Below are 17,859 nucleotides of genomic sequence, written 5' to 3'. Positions count from 1 at the left end.
GACTCCCTGGAGGTGGGCACAGGAGGAAGGGATGACCAGGGGACTGGGAACCCTCTTCCCCAGAGCTCATCCAAAACGAGGCTGGCCGTAAGCAATCACCCACTAGAATGAAGGCTTCGTGAGAATGGGGACTTTGATCTCTTGTCCACTGAAGGGTGTCCCACGTCCGGGACTGGGCCTGACACACAGTCAGCATCAAGTAAACACTGGCTGGGCAAATAAATGACTGCCTTGAATAACAGGGCACATTACAAGTTTAAATACTGAGATCCCAAAATAAAATATATCACATCAATTTAGAGAAAACACACACACACACACACACACACACACACACACAGTCGCTGAGCAGATAGAATAAAAATAATAGTTACATAAAGATTCATTCAAACACTGCCCCCAGGCCTGGCTTCTCCATTTCTCCCGATTCTCCAGCCATCAGTCCAGAAAGCAGAACCTCTGGAGGGAACCACAAGGGGCCAGGTGGGCCCCCTACCAGGCAAGAGGGAGCTTCCTTCCAGATGGCCCTCACCAAGCCTCTGGGGGGCCGGGGGTGCAGTGCTCTGGCCACTCCTTCAGAGAGCTCAGAGCTTCTTTTGCTGGATGACTGAAAGTTTAAAAGGAAGGAAGGATGAAGAGGGAAGGTAGGGATTTACCATAGATCGATTAATTGTTCACACAGGAAGAATTTTTTTAACTGAATACACAGGAATGTTTAGAAGTAACAAGTTTTCTTAAATTGTTAGCATTTTTAAATGGTTAGTGATCCCTCCTGCTGGGCACTATCTCCAAGCCAGGACGCATACAGGAGCCCCTTTCGGTGCAGGCCCTCCTGTGGCACCTCATGTCGCCCACCTCTGCCTCCGCTGTGGTGGGCAACCCGTGCCCTCCCCAAGCATTGGACCCTGGCCTTATCTTTTTCACAGGCTCTTAGCCCTTAATGCCCCCTTGGCCTACACAAGAGCAGCCCAGAAATTTGAGAAACGAGCCACCAGAAACACTCCAGCTCCCCACCACGTGCAGCCTCGCGACAGTTATGGAAGCTTCCATGCACTTCTCAGACTCCACCAGTGCCCAGAGCAACACCCCGGCACACACTCACCTTCCACTGGTTTCTGCCCTTCCCTGTCTCTCTCTCCACCCTGCCTCCTGGGACCCTCCCCTCCCTGCCCTAAACTAACCCCCTGCACCCAAGTCTTCACCTCAGGCTTGGCTTTAGGGAATCCACTCTATGTGTCTTTTCTATATAGACATGACACCTTAATGTTGTAATAATACTTTCTACTTAATGAAAACCCCTCTACATTAGTTCATTTAACTCTCAGCAAACAGAAGCCAGGAAAAAGCACAGTATTATAAATGTAGAAATGTTATTTCTACAACAGGGTAGAAATAAATGTAATTGTATCAGTAACACCGTAAGTATAAAAATACTAACTTTTCCAATGAAAAGACAGATGCTCTCAAATTGGACATTTAAAAAAAAATTCAGATACTTACTACTTTTAAGAAACATATAAAATACCCTGATAGAGAAAGGTTGCAAATAAAACTAAGGGAAAAGAAAAAACAGGTAAATGTTGACCAAAATAAAAACTGCCTGGCAATGTTAGTATCAGATGAAGGCAGATAGGAGGTCAAAAGCTTTACCAGGGATAAAAAATGGCCCAGGACATAATAATAAAAATAAAAGAAATACGGCTCCTAGGCCCTTATACACCAAACAATACTGCCTAAGAACCTATAAAGAAAACACTGACAGAATTCAAAGGTGAAATAGGTCAAACCACAATAAGTTATGAGATTTTTAATACACCTCTAATTAAAACAAACAAATCAAGCAAGCCAAAAATAATGAGGATATGAATGATTTGACATCACAACAATTCCGACTAATGAACATGCACAGAACACTGTTCAGAACAATTAAAGAATACATATTCTTTTAAATTACACATAAAACATTTATTAAAACAAAAAGGCCTATGTTCTAAACCACAATGCAAATTTCAGCCATTCCCAAAGACCCACTCTCACGTGGAACGATGCATGGCCAACAAGCTCCTAACAGACCTGAATCCCCTGCAGGGAGCAACTGCAAACTTACACCAAGTACAAAAGCCCAATGACTGCATTACTGGGAAAGTCAGTCAGTGCAGGAGATTTTGGTGGGGAGTCAAAGACTGGAAGAAAAGAGCAGCACAGAGGGCTGCAGACAGACTGAGTCAGTGCAACACAGGGTGGCTGGTGCTCCAGCAGAAAGCCTGCGATCCGCAAGCCTGAAGAATCAAAGGACAGACTTCAGGGCAAAGAAGTAACTAGAAACTAACTCTGGACATGCTAGAAAGAGAGATCCAAAAAGGGAAAGCCCCAAATTCTGCATATTAACTATACCCAAATCTCTACGTGAACAGACTGTAAGGATAAGAACAGAACTGTGACGTTATCAACCACATGGGCTGGAATGATAGATCAGACCCGGATTAGAGGTGTCCCAAACCTACTCCACCAGACTTTCACCAAGTAAGTGGTGTCTCTTTTTTTTTAACGGAGGTACTGGGGATTGAACCCAAGATCTCATGCACGCTAAGCACTCTCTACCTCTGAGCTATGCCCCCCGCTAAGTAAGTGGTACCTTGCAGGAAGTCAGGACAAGAGTGGAACGGCACGCAGAGTAATATCTCCACAGTCGTGTGGGAACTGAGCTAAGCTCTTCTGCTCCTGCCTCAAGACATCTGAAACCAGTGGTGAACTGAAAGGAATTAAAGTTGTGATCCAAGTCAACCCACTTCAACTCCTGATTAACACAAGAGTTTATATCCTCAGCCCAGCTGCCTCTTTGTCACCAGGAGAGAAGCCAGCTGAAGACAAAGTTGCCAGATAAGGAACTGCTGAGAAGCCCACCTGATGTCCAGCCTCCCGCTCTCGTCCTCAGTCCCAGGAGCCCGAAGCAGTGATGACATTAGTGTTTAAGCCAGTTTGATTTCTGTCATTTCCACTCAAATGAATCTTCACTGATACAAGGCACAGTCCCCACCAATTATTTATTACAGAGTACATACAGATATTACAGATGCAAATTCTTGCATAATTTGAATGGAGAAACTAAAACAGGAATCGCAAAAAGTTTTGAAATCAAAATATCCACTCAAAAAAAAATCAAGAAACATTTCAAAATATCCAAAGTACAATTTAGTTGTTGAGAACAGTCCTCCCTCAAAAAAAAAAACTTCAAAAACTCATGCTCACCAAAAAAAAAAAAAAAAAAAAGAAAAAAAAAAGAAAGAAAGAAAGAAAGAAAAGAAAAGAAAAAGAAAAAAGGTTCCCAGACTCCATATTTTCATGCCAAGTTCCAAGCTGGAGTGATATTTTATGAATTAGTTTATAAGGTCCTAAAATTAGGAGCTATAAAGGAAATAGGATCTGCCTGATCCCTCTCCGGGAGCCCGGAAGATTTTAGATTGCAACTTCTGTAACACCCAAGAGAAGGCCGCGATTCCTTCCAAATGGCCTTTGCTGTGTCAGTCCCTCTCTCCGCCCAAAGAACGTGGCAGCTTGCCGAGACTCAACTGGCAGGTAAACTGAGTGCTTCACGGAGGAGGAAGAGTTCTCAGACTCCCCCCACCTGCACGAGCCAGCTGGCTGCCCCGGGCCACGACCAAGGTCGGGGGTAACACAAGATCAAGGACATCTCTGGCTGCCACGTTCTGCCATAAAAAAACACGTTCCCCTGGGAAATCTTGGATTACTCTGATTCCGTTTTCTGGGAAACTTCAAGAATGTATTTCGCTGGTGTCTTCATAAATTAAGTTTCCCAGTTTCTAAACCCCACCATGTGTGAAAGTTAATCCAAACTACATAGGGCCTAATTGAATGCTTATTAGCTAAGCCTCTTAGAAGGCCCACTGTCTTTCTCAAGACAGCAATAAAATTTACTCAGGGGTTCAACAAAGCAAGAAGGGCCAACAGCAAAATACACACTTTGTTCCTGTGTCTGTGTTCTCACCCAGGACAGAGCCTGCGTTGCCACCACCTTAAACAGACACCTTGCTCCCTCGTGGCCGAGCAGCTGACGTGAGACTTGGGGGGCTCTGAGAGGGGGCTGGTTTGTAAGCAAATTCAGGCATTCTTCCCTGCAGCCTGGCATGGCTGCTCTTGTTTGTACTTAATTTCCAGCACATTCTCCCTACCCTGGTTTTGCTCATTTTATTTCCTTCACTAAAGGCTAAACAGTCCATCAAAAGAGTGCCTCCAAAATCGCTCTAGGGACAAAAATGCAAACACAAGCACAATTTATCATTTTGTCAGCAATCCTTGGTACCCGCCCCTGAAGAGGTTGGCAGCTGGTAATTAGACAAATATTCCATGAGATCATCATCCGGCACCCTGGGTTTCTGGTCACCGACTAGCCCTTGACAAGCACTGACCTGAGTGGAGGGAAAAGGGAGAATAAAATATATTTGCCTTTGCGTTTTACCTCATGGCCCTGCTTGGTGGTTCTCATCCGAGAAAACCCGCTTCCGCTGGCCCACAGGTGCTATTACTCATGTGCTAAGCGTCTTAGCACAGCGGCTCTCAGCACCAGCTAAACTTAGAACCACCTGGGGAGGTTTTAAATCACCAGATGCCCAGGCTGCACCCTAGACCAATAAAAGTGGCTTTCTAGGGGCAAGACTGGGGTATGAGTAGTTGTTAAAGCCGCCCCCCTCCAGTGATGCCCAGGACAGCCAGGGCTAAGAACCTCTGCCTTACAGTCATGCCCCTGCCTCGGAAACAGTATGTTCAGATCAGCTGCAGAAAATGCACCAATAGTCCTTTACTCTGAAAGCAGATAAAGAAAAAAAACGATCCACCAAGACTGACCCAGGTAAAGTCGGAGCCTAACGTTTAAAATAACACACCAACATCAAGCCCGAATGCATAGCCAAACCATGAGACTTAACAAAACCCCTGCTTCCTAGTAAAGGGTAATTTTCAGCTGTGAGTAATTTTATGCTGGGGTCTCTCTCTCCCGCTTTTTGTAAGGGTGCGGGAAGGAACAGAGCAAAACCCTAATGTGGCATTCTCTCTCCTGGGGTTGCAGAGGTGACCCTGATCCAGCAAATCACCTCCAATACCTCCCTGCTGATTGCAGACTAGGCTAAGGAGGGTGACTACGTGGACAGGACTGCAGGGACCAGCTGAGCCGAGCTGTAAGGCTGGCTTATAAATAACAAAGTGGCTCTAAAGGAGAGTCAGAATCGATTTACTCCCAAGGTCACTGGAATACTCCACTGAGACACGCTATATGTTTACACAAAGGTAAGTCTTTATGCTGCAAAAGCCCAGCTCCCACAGGTCAGCCATGGGGTCCCCTGCTCTCCAGGGGGGAAGTGCCACCCGTGAGCAGCAGGCTATTGTCTTCATCAGGGGACACTTCCGGGCAAGACTGCTCGTGACACAGCACCATGAAACGTCCTCAAACTCCTGACAGATAATCTCAAATAGAGGCACAGAACAGAAGAACCCCAGGTTCCCAGCCCGAGCTGCTTCTCAGAACCACCTTTAAAAACACACCCAAGTCACACCCCAGATCAATTATATCAGGATTTCGAGCGGTTCAGCTGCATGTGGCATTTTTAAACCAGTGGCTCTCACACTTAAGCACGATCAGATTTATGTGGATGGCCTGTGAAGCTACTGATTACTGGACCCACCGCCATAGTTTCTGACTCGGGGGGGAGGGGGCGGCCAGGAGCACACAGGTCTAACAAGCTCCCAGGGGCTGCTGATGCTGCTCGCCCAGGGGACACACTTTGAGAACCACTGCTTCATTACCCCCCACCCCAGGTGACTTGAATTAGCACAGCCAGGACTGAGCACCACTGTATTAGGAGAGCACGCTCCGCCCGGGGTGCCAGGAGAAGGAATTCTCATCCGAGCTCTGCCACCAACCTCGGGGTTGATAACAAGAAGCCACTGAGAATTTTAGGCCTCAGTTTGCTCCTGGTCTATAAAACTGAGACACTGCACGAAAGGGATCCTAGATTCTTTGCAGAAATGCCTTTTTCAAAGAGGCTGCCACACATGAAATGCTGCCATTAATACACATAGAAAGGAAAAGCAAGCAACCTTACGGGCAATAAAAGAAAATGCTTTCAAAATACAGGGAAAGGAAGGTTCCTGCTCACATGACTTCAGGGCATTTGGCAGCGCACCAGTGGGGATGGTCTGGGCACATGCAATGGTGCCAAACGGGCATGTGCTGTGAGCCACTCAGGCTGCTTCCCAGACTCACCTGTTAGGACCTGGCAGAGCTGCCCGGGCAGCTGGGCCTCGGCAGAGGGACTGGGTGTCAAGGACCATTTGCGCCTGATCAGATGCTCTTGTCCCTGGGAACTGTTGAGGGGCTGGATTAGCACCTGCTCCTGCCCAAGCTGGATGAGGCCAACCTGCCCAGAAAGAGGAAAACGGATGTCAGTCATCCTCGTTCACACTTGCCCGAGACCCCAGCAGCCAGAGGGCAGAAAGGCCACCTAGCTCTGGCCCGGCTCCCTGCCTAGGCTTTCTCTCTGCGGGTTGCACCGATTCACGGAGCCCAAGAATAAAACTAATGTGGGACTTGAAACATCCCGCCCAGTAGTTGTGTTGGGAAGGGGGTGACAGAAGGCAGCGGGTCCAGGGGTGCAACAGCACCCCTTTTCTGGGTTCACGTTCAAAGATGTATTCCTTTCTTATTAATTTTTTAAATTATTTTTCAATCATCCCCCAAAAGCCCACCTGAGGAAAACACATCTTACCCCTGGGAAACTCAGAATTAAATAAACATGAAGTCAGACCTGAAGTGGGAACAGTTTCGTGATGGGGGATTTGTACTTTTTTCAGAACTTGTAGTGTTTAAGAGAACTTGGCAGAGTACCTAATGGTTTCGATTTGTAATTCTAATTTAAAGTGCAGCAATGAGTTACACCTGTGATTTTAAAATTGTGTCAGGTTCATAAGCAGTATCAGAACGTACACGTTTAGAAGACAAGTGGCTCATTATGGATGAGAATCATTTAAGTACTTGCAAAGGGTTTATTTTTTACCCAGGCAGCAAGACCTTGAAAATGAAATGGAGTGTTACATTTCTAAACTCGCTTTTAAAAGTTTAAATGTTGTTAATCACCAAATTTATAAACAGGATCAAACGTTGTCCAAAGGCCCCTTAAAAGGGATTATAAAAAACTTGCCAGATTATAAATAGAACATGATTTGTAAATTGAATGAAAAACTTAAGGACTAGGATCTTTAATTCGTTGCTTTAGTGGAATGACTATTAATTCTAAAAAATATACATACAATGCAGAGAACTTCTCTCCTCATTTGAAACCAATGCTAACAGCATTAAAACAATTTGCCCTCCTTCCCCAGGATACTTGCTAACTACCCGTCTGAGAAGCAAACAAAGTAGACCTCCCATGAGGAACCCCACGGGGCCAGCGCTGGGGGACCGTCTGTTTGCTCCCTGAGCCCTGCAGTCCGTTGCCCCTCCTCTGGGTCCATGCTCAAGACTGCCCTTGCTAGCACAGATTCAGTAAATTGGGCTGATCTGTCCTCGGCTGTCACCAACATCCTTTCTTCTCTCTCTCCCAACACTATTTCCTAAAAGCCAGGACATACTGAAGCAGTGGTTCTCAAATTCCAGTGTGCATCAGAATCACCCGGCGGTCTTGGATGTTCGCCGAGAATGCGCAGCGCTAACAAGTCCCCAGGTGATACTGATGCTGCAGGCCTGTGGACCACACTTTGAGAAGCACTGCTCTCCAGCCCCTCCCATCTCAGGTACAGAGCTCCCTCAAACCAAATGATACAGCCTCCTCTGCCTTCTGAAAGGAGGCATCAATCACAATCCTCTATGAAAATAAATCACATCAACTCATAAGATCGCCTACAACCTTTAGTCCTTGAAACATGGGGTGAGACTGTACTTACTGCTCCAAGCAGATTTCGAGGTTTCCATTTCATTAGAACTTCGGCCAAGAACAACTCAGAAGTTTTACTGCCCAAATAAAACTGTCTTAAAGTGGCAATGCATTACCTGCCAGAAAGCATGGCCTTCTCTCCTTGCCTTTGAAGTGAAAACTTGAGTTCATTCTCTATGATACTTTGGGGAGACTGAAGAAGTGGCAGCAGAGGGTGGCTGGGGTGGACAAGCAGCTCCCCACCGGAGCTGTGCGTAAAGGCCTCCATGCAGAACACCTCGACAACCGTCAGTGAAAACTTCCACGGTTAAAATGAAGTGGGCCGCGGTGACACAGGGCGTGGGGTGGGCCCCACGTGGAAAGAGGTCCACGCTCCCTGGGGGATGCGCTCAACTGATGAGGGGCCCCAGTCTTCTTGAGATGCGCTGCCTGTGGAGGTCAAAGGCCCTCCTGGGTCTAGCACTTCCAAAACCAGTTATCATTCATTCAGCCTAGTGTTTGCATTCATAAGCCACAGGGTAAAGGGCCAGTTCTCAGCAGTTCTCATGGGACACGACACAGGGAGAATCCCACCTTGGGGAGAAAACCTCGTACAAACACACTCACACCGGCGCAGTCCAGCCCCTCGGGGAAGGTCTGGCTTTAGAAGGTCTTTGTTGGAGGGACCCCCATGCTGGTTTCCAACCAATCCGGAAAGAAAATGGCAACAGTGTCGAGAGACGGATAAAGGGATTGATGGTCTAGACTCTGCCTGGCCGCCCCCTGCCCTCTTGGGACAGGGCTTTCAAGAGGGATGTGGCCTGGACCAGCACCTGGCAGGGGGCGGCGGGGCACAGCCCTCACCCTTGGGAGACAGCGCTAGGAAGGACCTCACCCTGCCCCTCCGCGGTCTCAGTCTCGCTGGCACTCGGCACCATGAAGTGTCACTAACGCTCACCCTGTCATCCTGGCGAGAAAATGTACCAGTGAGAAAATATCCTGTTGAAAAGTGCCTCTGTGTCCCCTCCCGCCCCCTGCCCCCCGCCCCCGACATGGGATCTCAGCCCAGAATAAAAACTCATCAGCCCCCCTGATCTCTCCCTAACCTTCCTGCTCCCTGCCCCTCCCCGACACCGTGTTCCAGCCCGCCATCCCCTGTTGTTACGAGGCATCTGTCACAACCTAATAAGCAGTTTATTCCTCTAAGGCAGGAACGGAATAATGCCTCCTTATTTTTCCAGTCTCTGCCATTAATAGTCACTCAAGAAAATGTGAGTGAACTGGACGGGACTGGACTGGACTAGAATGGAATGAGCTGGAAACTGAAATTGACTGGACTGGCCTTAGGGGTGGGGGGTGTTGGAAGAGAAGGCACCGGCACGGCTCTCCAGCGTCCCCCCACCCTGGCTCGGGGGTTCCCATCCCTGGCTGCCCCCGGGGTCACTGCGCAAGCTTTGAAAACTCCCGAGGTGCTGGCCCCACTCCAGGCCAACTGAATTCAAATCCCGAGGGGAGAAACTCAGTCCCTGATATCTTTTAAAAGCTCCCCAGGAGATTCTGACATTCAGCCAGGGGTGAGAACCACTCTCCTTGCTTTTAACTGGGTGCCAGAGATGCTAGCTACCTCCTGCCTGATTCCACTGACTAGCAGTACCCTGGATTTGGACCGCCTGCACGAGCCAGGCCTTCCTCTGACTATGGGGCTCTGCCCCGGCTTCCAGCCTGTTGCTGCCCTGTGGCCCCAAGAGCTGAGCAGGGCTATTTGGATCTGCATTATTCCTCAGGTCACCACCTCTGCTGAGAGGTGAGATGCAGGGAAACGCTCTTCCTGTTCCATGGATGGCAGCAAGGAGGCACCAGGAATGAGCCTCAGCTGACATCAGACGCAAGAGGCTGCAAACACCAGCCAGAGGGGCAGAACTGAGGGGACCAGACGCCTCTGGCAGATGCGCCTGGAGGCCCTGAGGCCACTTGGTTTTAACGCATAGAACAATCCTCAGTGAGATGCTGCTCTCAAAAGAGAAATCTTACATCCTCTGAGACGTGATCTCCTACTAAAGGAGTTTGGGTGGAAGAAAACGTACCAGGTGTAACCTGATACTCCGACAGTTCTGAGTGGTTCCCTTTCAATTCTCTTTGTTCCAGAAGCTTGCTTTGAAGGGCTTCTGTGCTGCTTTAAGAGAGCTTTACAAACTGGATATTGTTAACTACCCCAACCCCACTCCCTAAAGCAGGACTAGCTCTCCCTGTAGCTGGAAAAAGCATGGACAGAAAGGTCTGTACCACTTCCTAACATTAGCACAACCTCTCAGTGTAACGTAGGAAATACTTTCAAGTTAATGCAAAGAAAACCTGTCTTTTCCATGCTCTGCAACTGTTTGATGCTCTCTCCTCTGTCCGAGGGGGCCTGCCTCCTGACTGGTGACCTCGCCATCCTACAAAGACCACACTGGAATTCCAGTGCTCAGGGAACCCTCCAAGCCTCTCTTTTTAGGAGGCTGCGGCTCCTGGGTTAACTGGAGCGGGTCTTAGGTCTCCTTCTGTTGATGGGTTAGAGCAGGTGGTTTGAGAGGATGGAGCAAATGGGCTTGTGAGTCTGCTTCCATGAGCAAGTCTGCTCCCAAGAAAGAAAAACCATCCTGTGACTGCAGGCCCTTCTGCACCAACCCTCTAGGGGGCCTCAGGAGCATCCCTGGGCCAGCACAGGCGTGATGGGCTTCCCAGCCTCCACAGGGAGTCCCACCACCATCCCACCCCCTACCCCTGCAGAGCGCCACCCAGAGTCCCCCTTTCAAAGTCCCACTGCTGCCTCTACAAATGTCAAATGCCTGAACACAGATTCCTGGTCTTCATTCCAAAGTCAGCCTTCTCCCTCACCCCCATACTTGCAGGCTCCTCCCCTCTTCCCATCACTAGACAGTCACAAAGACTGTCAATCCTCCTTCCTTTCCATTTCCACCACCCGAGGCTTGAGACCCATCTCCTCGCATCTCCAAATGCTCTCCTCCCCTGGTCCTCCCCAAGCTGCTCTCGCCGGGGACTCCCCAGTCAACAGAAATAACCCCCACTGCCTCTAGGTCAGACATCCTCAAAATGTGGTCCCAGACCAGCAGCACCTAGGAACCTGTCAGAAATTCAAGCGCCCGGGGCCCACCCCAGATCAGCTGGATCAGAAACTTGGGAGGTGGGGCCCAGCAGTCGGCAAAGCAAACCCCACAAGGAACGCTAATGCCAGCTCAGGGTTGAGAGCCACTGGTCCAAGATAAATTCCAAAAGCCTTAAGTTGGCACCCAGGGCCCTGCCTCATCGAATCCACACACTTGTCCATTCGGTTCAACTCCCACCTCTATCCCACAGCCAACTTGCGGGCCCCTGATCTCGAGAAGGACCCGCTTGGAGGCTTTGCCATCACTCCTCCCCGTGGAGGCCCACCCCTCCAGCTTCAACCACCCTCCTCCTCCCAGAAGGCCCGCATCAGACCCCAGAGCCAACCCCTGCAGCTCCAGCACATCTTCCTTCCTCTGCGGACCAGACTGCCTTCCGAGCAGTCCCGCCCTGTGTTTCTCTGAGGTTCGCTGGGAGCCAACCAGAGGGTCCCATGCAAGGCAGGTGTGTGATAACGATCTACTCATTTAGTCAACGGTGTTGACTGATGGGTTGATTTATAACTGGAAAAGTCTGGGAGCGGCCTGTGGGATCAAGAGAAGAAATGTTTTCAATGCCTTAATGTGCCAGGCTCTTGCTAAATGGTTTCAGACTATCCTACTTCATTCTATCAACAGCCACGCGAAGCTGCAGACGGGGAGGTTCAAAGGAGGTAAGCGCCTCGCTCGGGATCACAGCCCCGACCAGCTGTGCCGTCTCACTTCCTAAAGAACACGGGTGTGACCGTGCATCTGTGCGCCCGTGTGCAGCAGCGTGCCCGGGGAAAGGTCAACCACCGACTCTGCGTGGTTCCCCCCGACGTACTGGCTGCAAAAACATCTCTGGTTGCACACATCCGAGGTCAGGCAGCTGCAGCATCTCAGAGTTCAGGGAATCAGCTCCAAGAATGCAATCAGTCTAAGAAGATGTCTTCAGTGCATCATCCCATCTTGTATGTTTTCTTTTTTAAGATGCTGCCAAACTAAATAAAAGTTCAGATGGGAAAATCTGGTTAGGTACCCTAGGTAAGTCACCAGGTAGGGTTTCGTGTCCTAGGTGATGGTCACGGGCAGCCTGATGTCCATGAGCAGGGGGTGCAGAAAGTCACCATATGAGAGAGTGAATGACCTTCCAGAGGAGGTGGCAGGAGGCCTTAGAATTCCCTGCTCCAAGTTCTTCCCTTTAATTCCTCCACACCTCCAAATTTCACAACTGTTTTTCCCCTTCTTCTTACTTTCCTTAACATCCATTCAATTTGTTTCTTTTCACAAAGTTTTAAAAAACATGCTTCGCATTTTCCAAATATATTTATCCTGTGCGTGCTAAGTTCTTCAGTAACATGAACTGATGAATGACTAAGGACTGTGTGCCTCCCCCACACCTGGGTCAACACAATGATGCATCATAATAGGGTTTGGTCGAGTTGGTCCCTTCCAAATGGTCTCCACACCAGATACTCTTTGCCAAGACTAATTCCTGCTCAGCTGTATGTGATCAAGTGACGCTGCATTAAAAGACTGGGTGACATCATGGTCAGTGAGGACAGAGCTTGGTTAATTCTCAAGGGAGAGGCGGCAACCTCCCAAACCCGCCTGTGCGCCGCTGAAGTCAGGCCACCCTCTGGAGAACAGGGTCTCCCAACTCTTCTAAGCCACTTGCTCACTGACTGGCTGACCTCGGCCCCCTCTGTTCTCATCTGGACTACCCTTCCTCCCCTACAGGGAAGGTGCGCATTCTCACAAAAGCCCCTGAGCAGACTGGGAGGACGAGCTATCAGAACTAAGACTGTAAGAAGCACCACGAATGATGGGCTACTACAATGGCCACCTATGGTGGCCAGGCTGGCCAGCCAGAGACAGGGCAGCTGGGCCACTGGGTCCCCGCGTAAGCTGCCTGGGTAAGAGCGGCCACAAGCAAGCATCCAGTGAAGTGTGGCTGTGACTCCACAGAAGGCATGCCGGGAGAATCCCTGGCCCTCCAGGGGGGCCTGGAAAACGGGCACAGCTTTCCAACGTTCCACAGCCCAGAGCTCCTGGGTGTCCTGTCTGGTCCCAACATCTCACCCACAGCGTACCCCTGCAGGCCATGGCCTCAGCCCAGGAGGGGTGAACAGATTTTGGGTGCTGGACTCCCCCGAGCTTGGCGTTCTTTAAGGAACAATGACCAAATCCAGCAGCAGGGGCCTCCCCTCCTCTCTGCCCGCCTCCCCTCAGGAGTCAGGGTGAAACCAGCCTCTGTCCACTCATTTCAGACAAGGAGCAGAGAGAGTCTTTGCCAAGACCGACATTCATTCTACCTCTCAAGTTGCCCCTTCGCTGCCTCGCCGGTAAACTTCCACCCAAAGTTTATTCCAAGTGTGCTGGCCCTCCATGATCTGTCCCATTCACGCGAGGCGGCAGGTCCAGACTCACGTAAATCCCCTGGGAGGGAAAATACCTTCCTCACACGCCCAAAGTTCATCCCTTTGAAGTCCTATGGTCAGAGAAACTCTTCCAAAAAACCTACGTTATGTCTAAAGACTCCCTGAAATGTAAATAAAATGAAGATGCATAAACAAAAAACAAGTAATACTTGAGCCTGTGGTCTCTGAAGGTCCGAAAAGTGTAGCTTGAACAGCTTTTCAGGACAAGACACAGAGAGAGACGGGAAATACCAGAGAAACACACCTCTGCCCAGGCCAAAAGCCGGGGGCCAGGGGCTAGAGATTTACTCTCCCTGCCCCATAAATAATTAAGTAACGATCTCTTCTAAGCCTGCATCTCCTTTAAACAGACACCAAACGTCTCTGGAGATGGCAGTTTCCACGCAACCGGGAACAGGGCCCGTGTCCCCTGCCCCTGCACGCAGCCCTCCTCACTAAACTGTTTTGGAGATGTTGGTGCAGCAGCATTTAATTCATACTCGACATCAGAATAAAGTTTTATTGAACACAGCCATGTCCGTCTGTCCTTTACCGTCTGTGGTCGCTTTTGCACTAAAAGGGCGTATTTGAGGAACTGTGACAGGACCCCACAACCTGCAAAGCCTAAGACATTTACTACTTGGTTCTTTACAGAAAAAATAACTTGCCAACCCCTGCTCTACATGATTCTTTAGCTACAAGGAGGCTTTGGAATGCTCTCATCTGTGGACACGAAAACTCATCCCCTGGGCAGCACTCCCCTCCCACCTCATAGTTGAGCCCATCCCCCAAAACACACCACATAACGCTGCACACCAGAAACCGACACATTGTCACTGACTATACTTCAATTAAAAAAAAAAAAACCACACACACACAGCATATGGGCCACATCTCCACGGTGCTTCCAACGCGGTCCAGAGGGACTAGCACAACGTGATCACCCAGCTGAACCGTCTCAAGCACATCTGAGAACCAAAATCAGAGTCAGGTGGAGTGCGACGCAAACCTGGCTGACCTACGTGCCTGCTGCTTTTCTTTCTAGAGAGGCAGGACCACCTTCCCACGGAGAGGCCCGCTGCAAGTCACCTGGCCGGCTCCCTCCTCCCGGCCTTCCGCCCTTCCTCCGTAAGGTGTACCCAGGAGGACGTGTCCGCTGTCCAGCTTACACGAATGGGATGAGCAAGGCAGACTAAACAACAGGAGTGTCTACTCAAGCAGGAATTTAAAAGCTAACATCCTAGAGGTCCACCCGCCGCTGGCACACACCGAACTCAGCCTCTTGGCCGGGTTCCTTTATCTAAAGCACAGCGCCCTCACATGGTGCCGAAGGGAAGGACAGTCTTCCTGAAAATCTGGAGGACTGAAGTGAACTCTCTCACGGCTCAGATGCCATCTGTGAGAGGGCCCAGAACTCACTCTGAGAGGATTTTCAATCAATGTTGTCCAGGTTTCCACCCTCAGCTCCTTCGCAGACAGCTCCTCACTGGAAACTTTACACCAAGAAGTATAAACTCTGACCTCTGCAGAAACTCACTAAACCGCAGCAAATGGGATTCAGATGTTTCCATGTTCAGTACAGTGATGTGACCTAGACTTTAAACACTTTGGCAAAAACAGGAAAAATGATGTGGGCCTTCCAGTCCCTCCCAGAACATGATACAGCCTTGACCCAAGTCCTATGGTGATCTGAGCCGTTCTCACTCCTGCTTAAGCCTCCTTACCCACAGCCCACATTCTCTGCCCCTGTTCCACATTAGCTCCTAACAGGCCCCCTCCACGGTCCATTTTCCTTGTTTAACCAAAGAAGTCAATTTCTCCCGGCCCAGCAAAAGGAGATCACATTCTGATCGGGACTCTAAAACGTCCTGAAAGGGGAACTGGTGAAGGCCAATTCTTGGGAATTACCCCCCGAAGTCCCCCTACACTGCTGGGAAGAGGGCAGAAGTCTCTTAAAAAGACTTGGATTCCCAGGCTTTCTGGCTTTGCTGCAGACTTGTGCCAATTTGTTGCACACTGTGTGGGTAAGGGCTAGAGAATTCTAGACGGCACAGCAAGATAAGGCAGAGGTAGGGGAAGCAGTTTCTTGTGCCAGGGAAGGGCAGACACAAAGAATATCAGAAACCACTTGCCTGGAAGATAGAGAAACACGCTCTGAGCCCATCCCAAGCTTTGCTGGGTTGGGGCAGCCCATCTGCCAGCCATGTGCACTCCTCAGGGGTACAGTGGAGAAACAGAGAAGAGGTGGTGTGGGCACCAGGGTAGGCAAGTGACCTCATGTGAGCACAGGCAAGGCGGAGGTGCTCAAGAACCTCCTCTGCCCCTCGCAGCACCGTCCACAGGGGCCTCACATGCAGCCGGCATGGGGAGGGGAGTACTGCCCCACTGAGGGGAGCAGGTCTTGTCACCAATGTCAGCATCCCTCAGGCCTGGCTGAGGCTGGGTGCCCCACACAACGCCTGCTCGCCCTGTAAGAGGAAGATAATAGGGACATCCTCCCTTTCCTAGTTCTCAAGTTTCAACTTTAAAGAGTAGGTTAGTGGCCTGTCAGGGGACCTCTCCAAACTTCCTTTTCCAAATACAGAAAGACTCAAAAGGACAGAAAGGAGATCAGTGCTCAAGAGTCCATCTCCACATCTAAAATAGATGAGCTACACACATACAGGTGTTCCCTAGGAAAAGCACACATACACACCTGTACAGATGCAAACAGGGTTCTCTCTACACCTGGGCCAAGTGCACCTCTCAGTCTAGGGACTTAACAAGTTTCATCCCTGCTAGGCCCTGGGTGGGCTGCTCCCAGACAGACGCTGTCCTGGCGCACCGATGAGTCTTAGGACAGTCAGTGGAAGGCACTGGATAATTGGACGCTTCCCCTTTCACGCCCTCTGCTCCTAGACCCTTCGGAAGGTAAGGGGAAAGGGGGGTGGGGGGAAGGGGTAGGAGAGGTTCCAGCCTGCCAGCGGCAGGGCACCCCTGGTGGCTCCACCCCCATCCCAGCCTTCCCCGGGGACCACCCCCGGGAGCCCCGACAGATCGCCAGGCAGACCGGGAGGGGGCGCGGGCAGTACCAGGCCGCCGGCGGCGCCGCAGGCGCTGAGTGAGACGAGAGAGCCGGGGTGGCCCAGCACGCGGCCCGAGTAGAAGCACAGCTCGGTGGGGCGTCCACGGCGCCCGGCTGCACCGGCCTCCTCCACCTCGAAGCCGCCGGACAGGAAGCGCAGGTCGCGGCGCAGCTGCAGGTACAGGTCGCGCCCGAAGGCCGGCAGGTGCAGCAGCAGGGCGCGCTCGCCGGGCCGGGCGCGCGGGGCGGCGGGGGGCGTGCGGGGGCGCCGGCGCCTTCGGGGCCCGGGGGCGCCCGGAAGCGGCGGCAGGTGCACGTCGTCGGGACGCACCCGCCGCGGGAGCACGACCTCCACGTCGGCCGCCGCGTCGCCGACAGCTGCGGGGAGAGAGCAGACGCGTCAGCGCCGCGGGGCCCGCCCGGCTGCCCGCCCTCCCACCCGCTGCCCGCGGGGTCCAGCGCTGGGCATCCCGCGCCAGCCCGGAGACAACGCGGCCCGGAGCCGGCGCTCTCTTCCCTTCCATCGCCCCGGCACCTCCATGCCAGCCATCGCCTCCGCCCGGGCCTCGCGCCACCCGGGAAAGGTCTCCGGCGCGGCCGCTGAGCACCTCCAGGGATGCAGCGGCAGCGTCGGCGACCGGAGAACCCGCGGCGAAGCGGCGGCTCGGGAGCCACCCGGAGCCCAGTTCTCTGGCCGCGCGCGGCCCGCGCGCCCTCGACCCCGGGCGCTGTCAGCGGTCCGCCGCGAGACCCGGGCCGCGCGGGCAGGCGGAGGCCGCCAGGATGCCTCGGGACGGCGGAAGGAAGGTGGCCGCGAGAGGCACGGGAGAAGAAGGGGCGGTGGGAGAGGGAGCGCTACCTGTGCCCGGGTCCAGTCCCCAAACCAGCAGCAGCAGCAAGGGCAGGACGAGAGGAGGCAGCAGGGCGCCGTCACACATGGTACTTGGGAGGAGCAGCCCCCCGGACGGTCGCGGCGGAGCAGGAGAGCGCGAGGCGGCGGCGCCAGCCGGAGTGAAGCCCTCCAGCCTTTGGAAAAAGTAATTAGCGCTGCGGACAAACCCAACGTGGTAAATCCCAAGCCCCTCCTTCTCCTCGGAAAACAGAAGATGATTGGACTTTTGCTTTCCCCTGCCCCGCCTCCCCCTTTCCTATTGGCTAGGACGGGTCTAAACCAGGGTGCGTAGTTAGGTTGTAAGCACTTTCTTACACGTGGTTTCTGGGCAGTGGCGCGGAGTGGACACCAGGTGGCGCAAGGAAGCCGTCTGGAGCCGCACGATCCCGGAGGACCCAGGAGGACACCTGCCTGGTCTTCACGGTTGGTCCTCCTT

General features: G+C 51.7%; 1 protein-coding gene across 4 annotated transcripts in view; it reads right to left on the bottom strand.

Annotated features, from left to right (window-relative positions):
* ADAMTS17 (ADAM metallopeptidase with thrombospondin type 1 motif 17) overlaps positions 1-17,575 on the bottom strand; it is a 302,738-nt gene extending 285,163 nt beyond the window's left edge. For 3 of the 4 annotated variants that reach the window (XM_074353937.1, XM_074353936.1, XM_074353938.1), the window contains exons 1-3: positions 17,391-17,574; positions 16,539-16,909; positions 6,278-6,431 (exon numbers count right to left, since the gene is read on the bottom strand). In XM_074353937.1, coding sequence (XP_074210038.1) covers positions 6,278-6,431; positions 16,539-16,909; positions 17,391-17,469 — 604 coding nt within the window. In that variant the 5' untranslated portion in view covers positions 17,470-17,574. Of the gene's footprint in view, positions 1-6,277; positions 6,432-16,538; positions 16,910-17,390 lie in introns of all 4 variants that reach the window. The other variant, XM_074353935.1, reaches the window with a different exon arrangement.
* Between the last annotated feature and the right edge of the window lie 284 nt (positions 17,576-17,859).

This window comes from Camelus bactrianus, chromosome 27, assembly GCF_048773025.1.
Source record: "Camelus bactrianus isolate YW-2024 breed Bactrian camel chromosome 27, ASM4877302v1, whole genome shotgun sequence".
NCBI lineage: Eukaryota > Metazoa > Chordata > Mammalia > Artiodactyla > Camelidae > Camelus > Camelus bactrianus.
The sequence above is the reverse complement of the archived record's forward strand: the minus strand, read 5'-3'. Positions and strand labels throughout refer to the sequence as shown.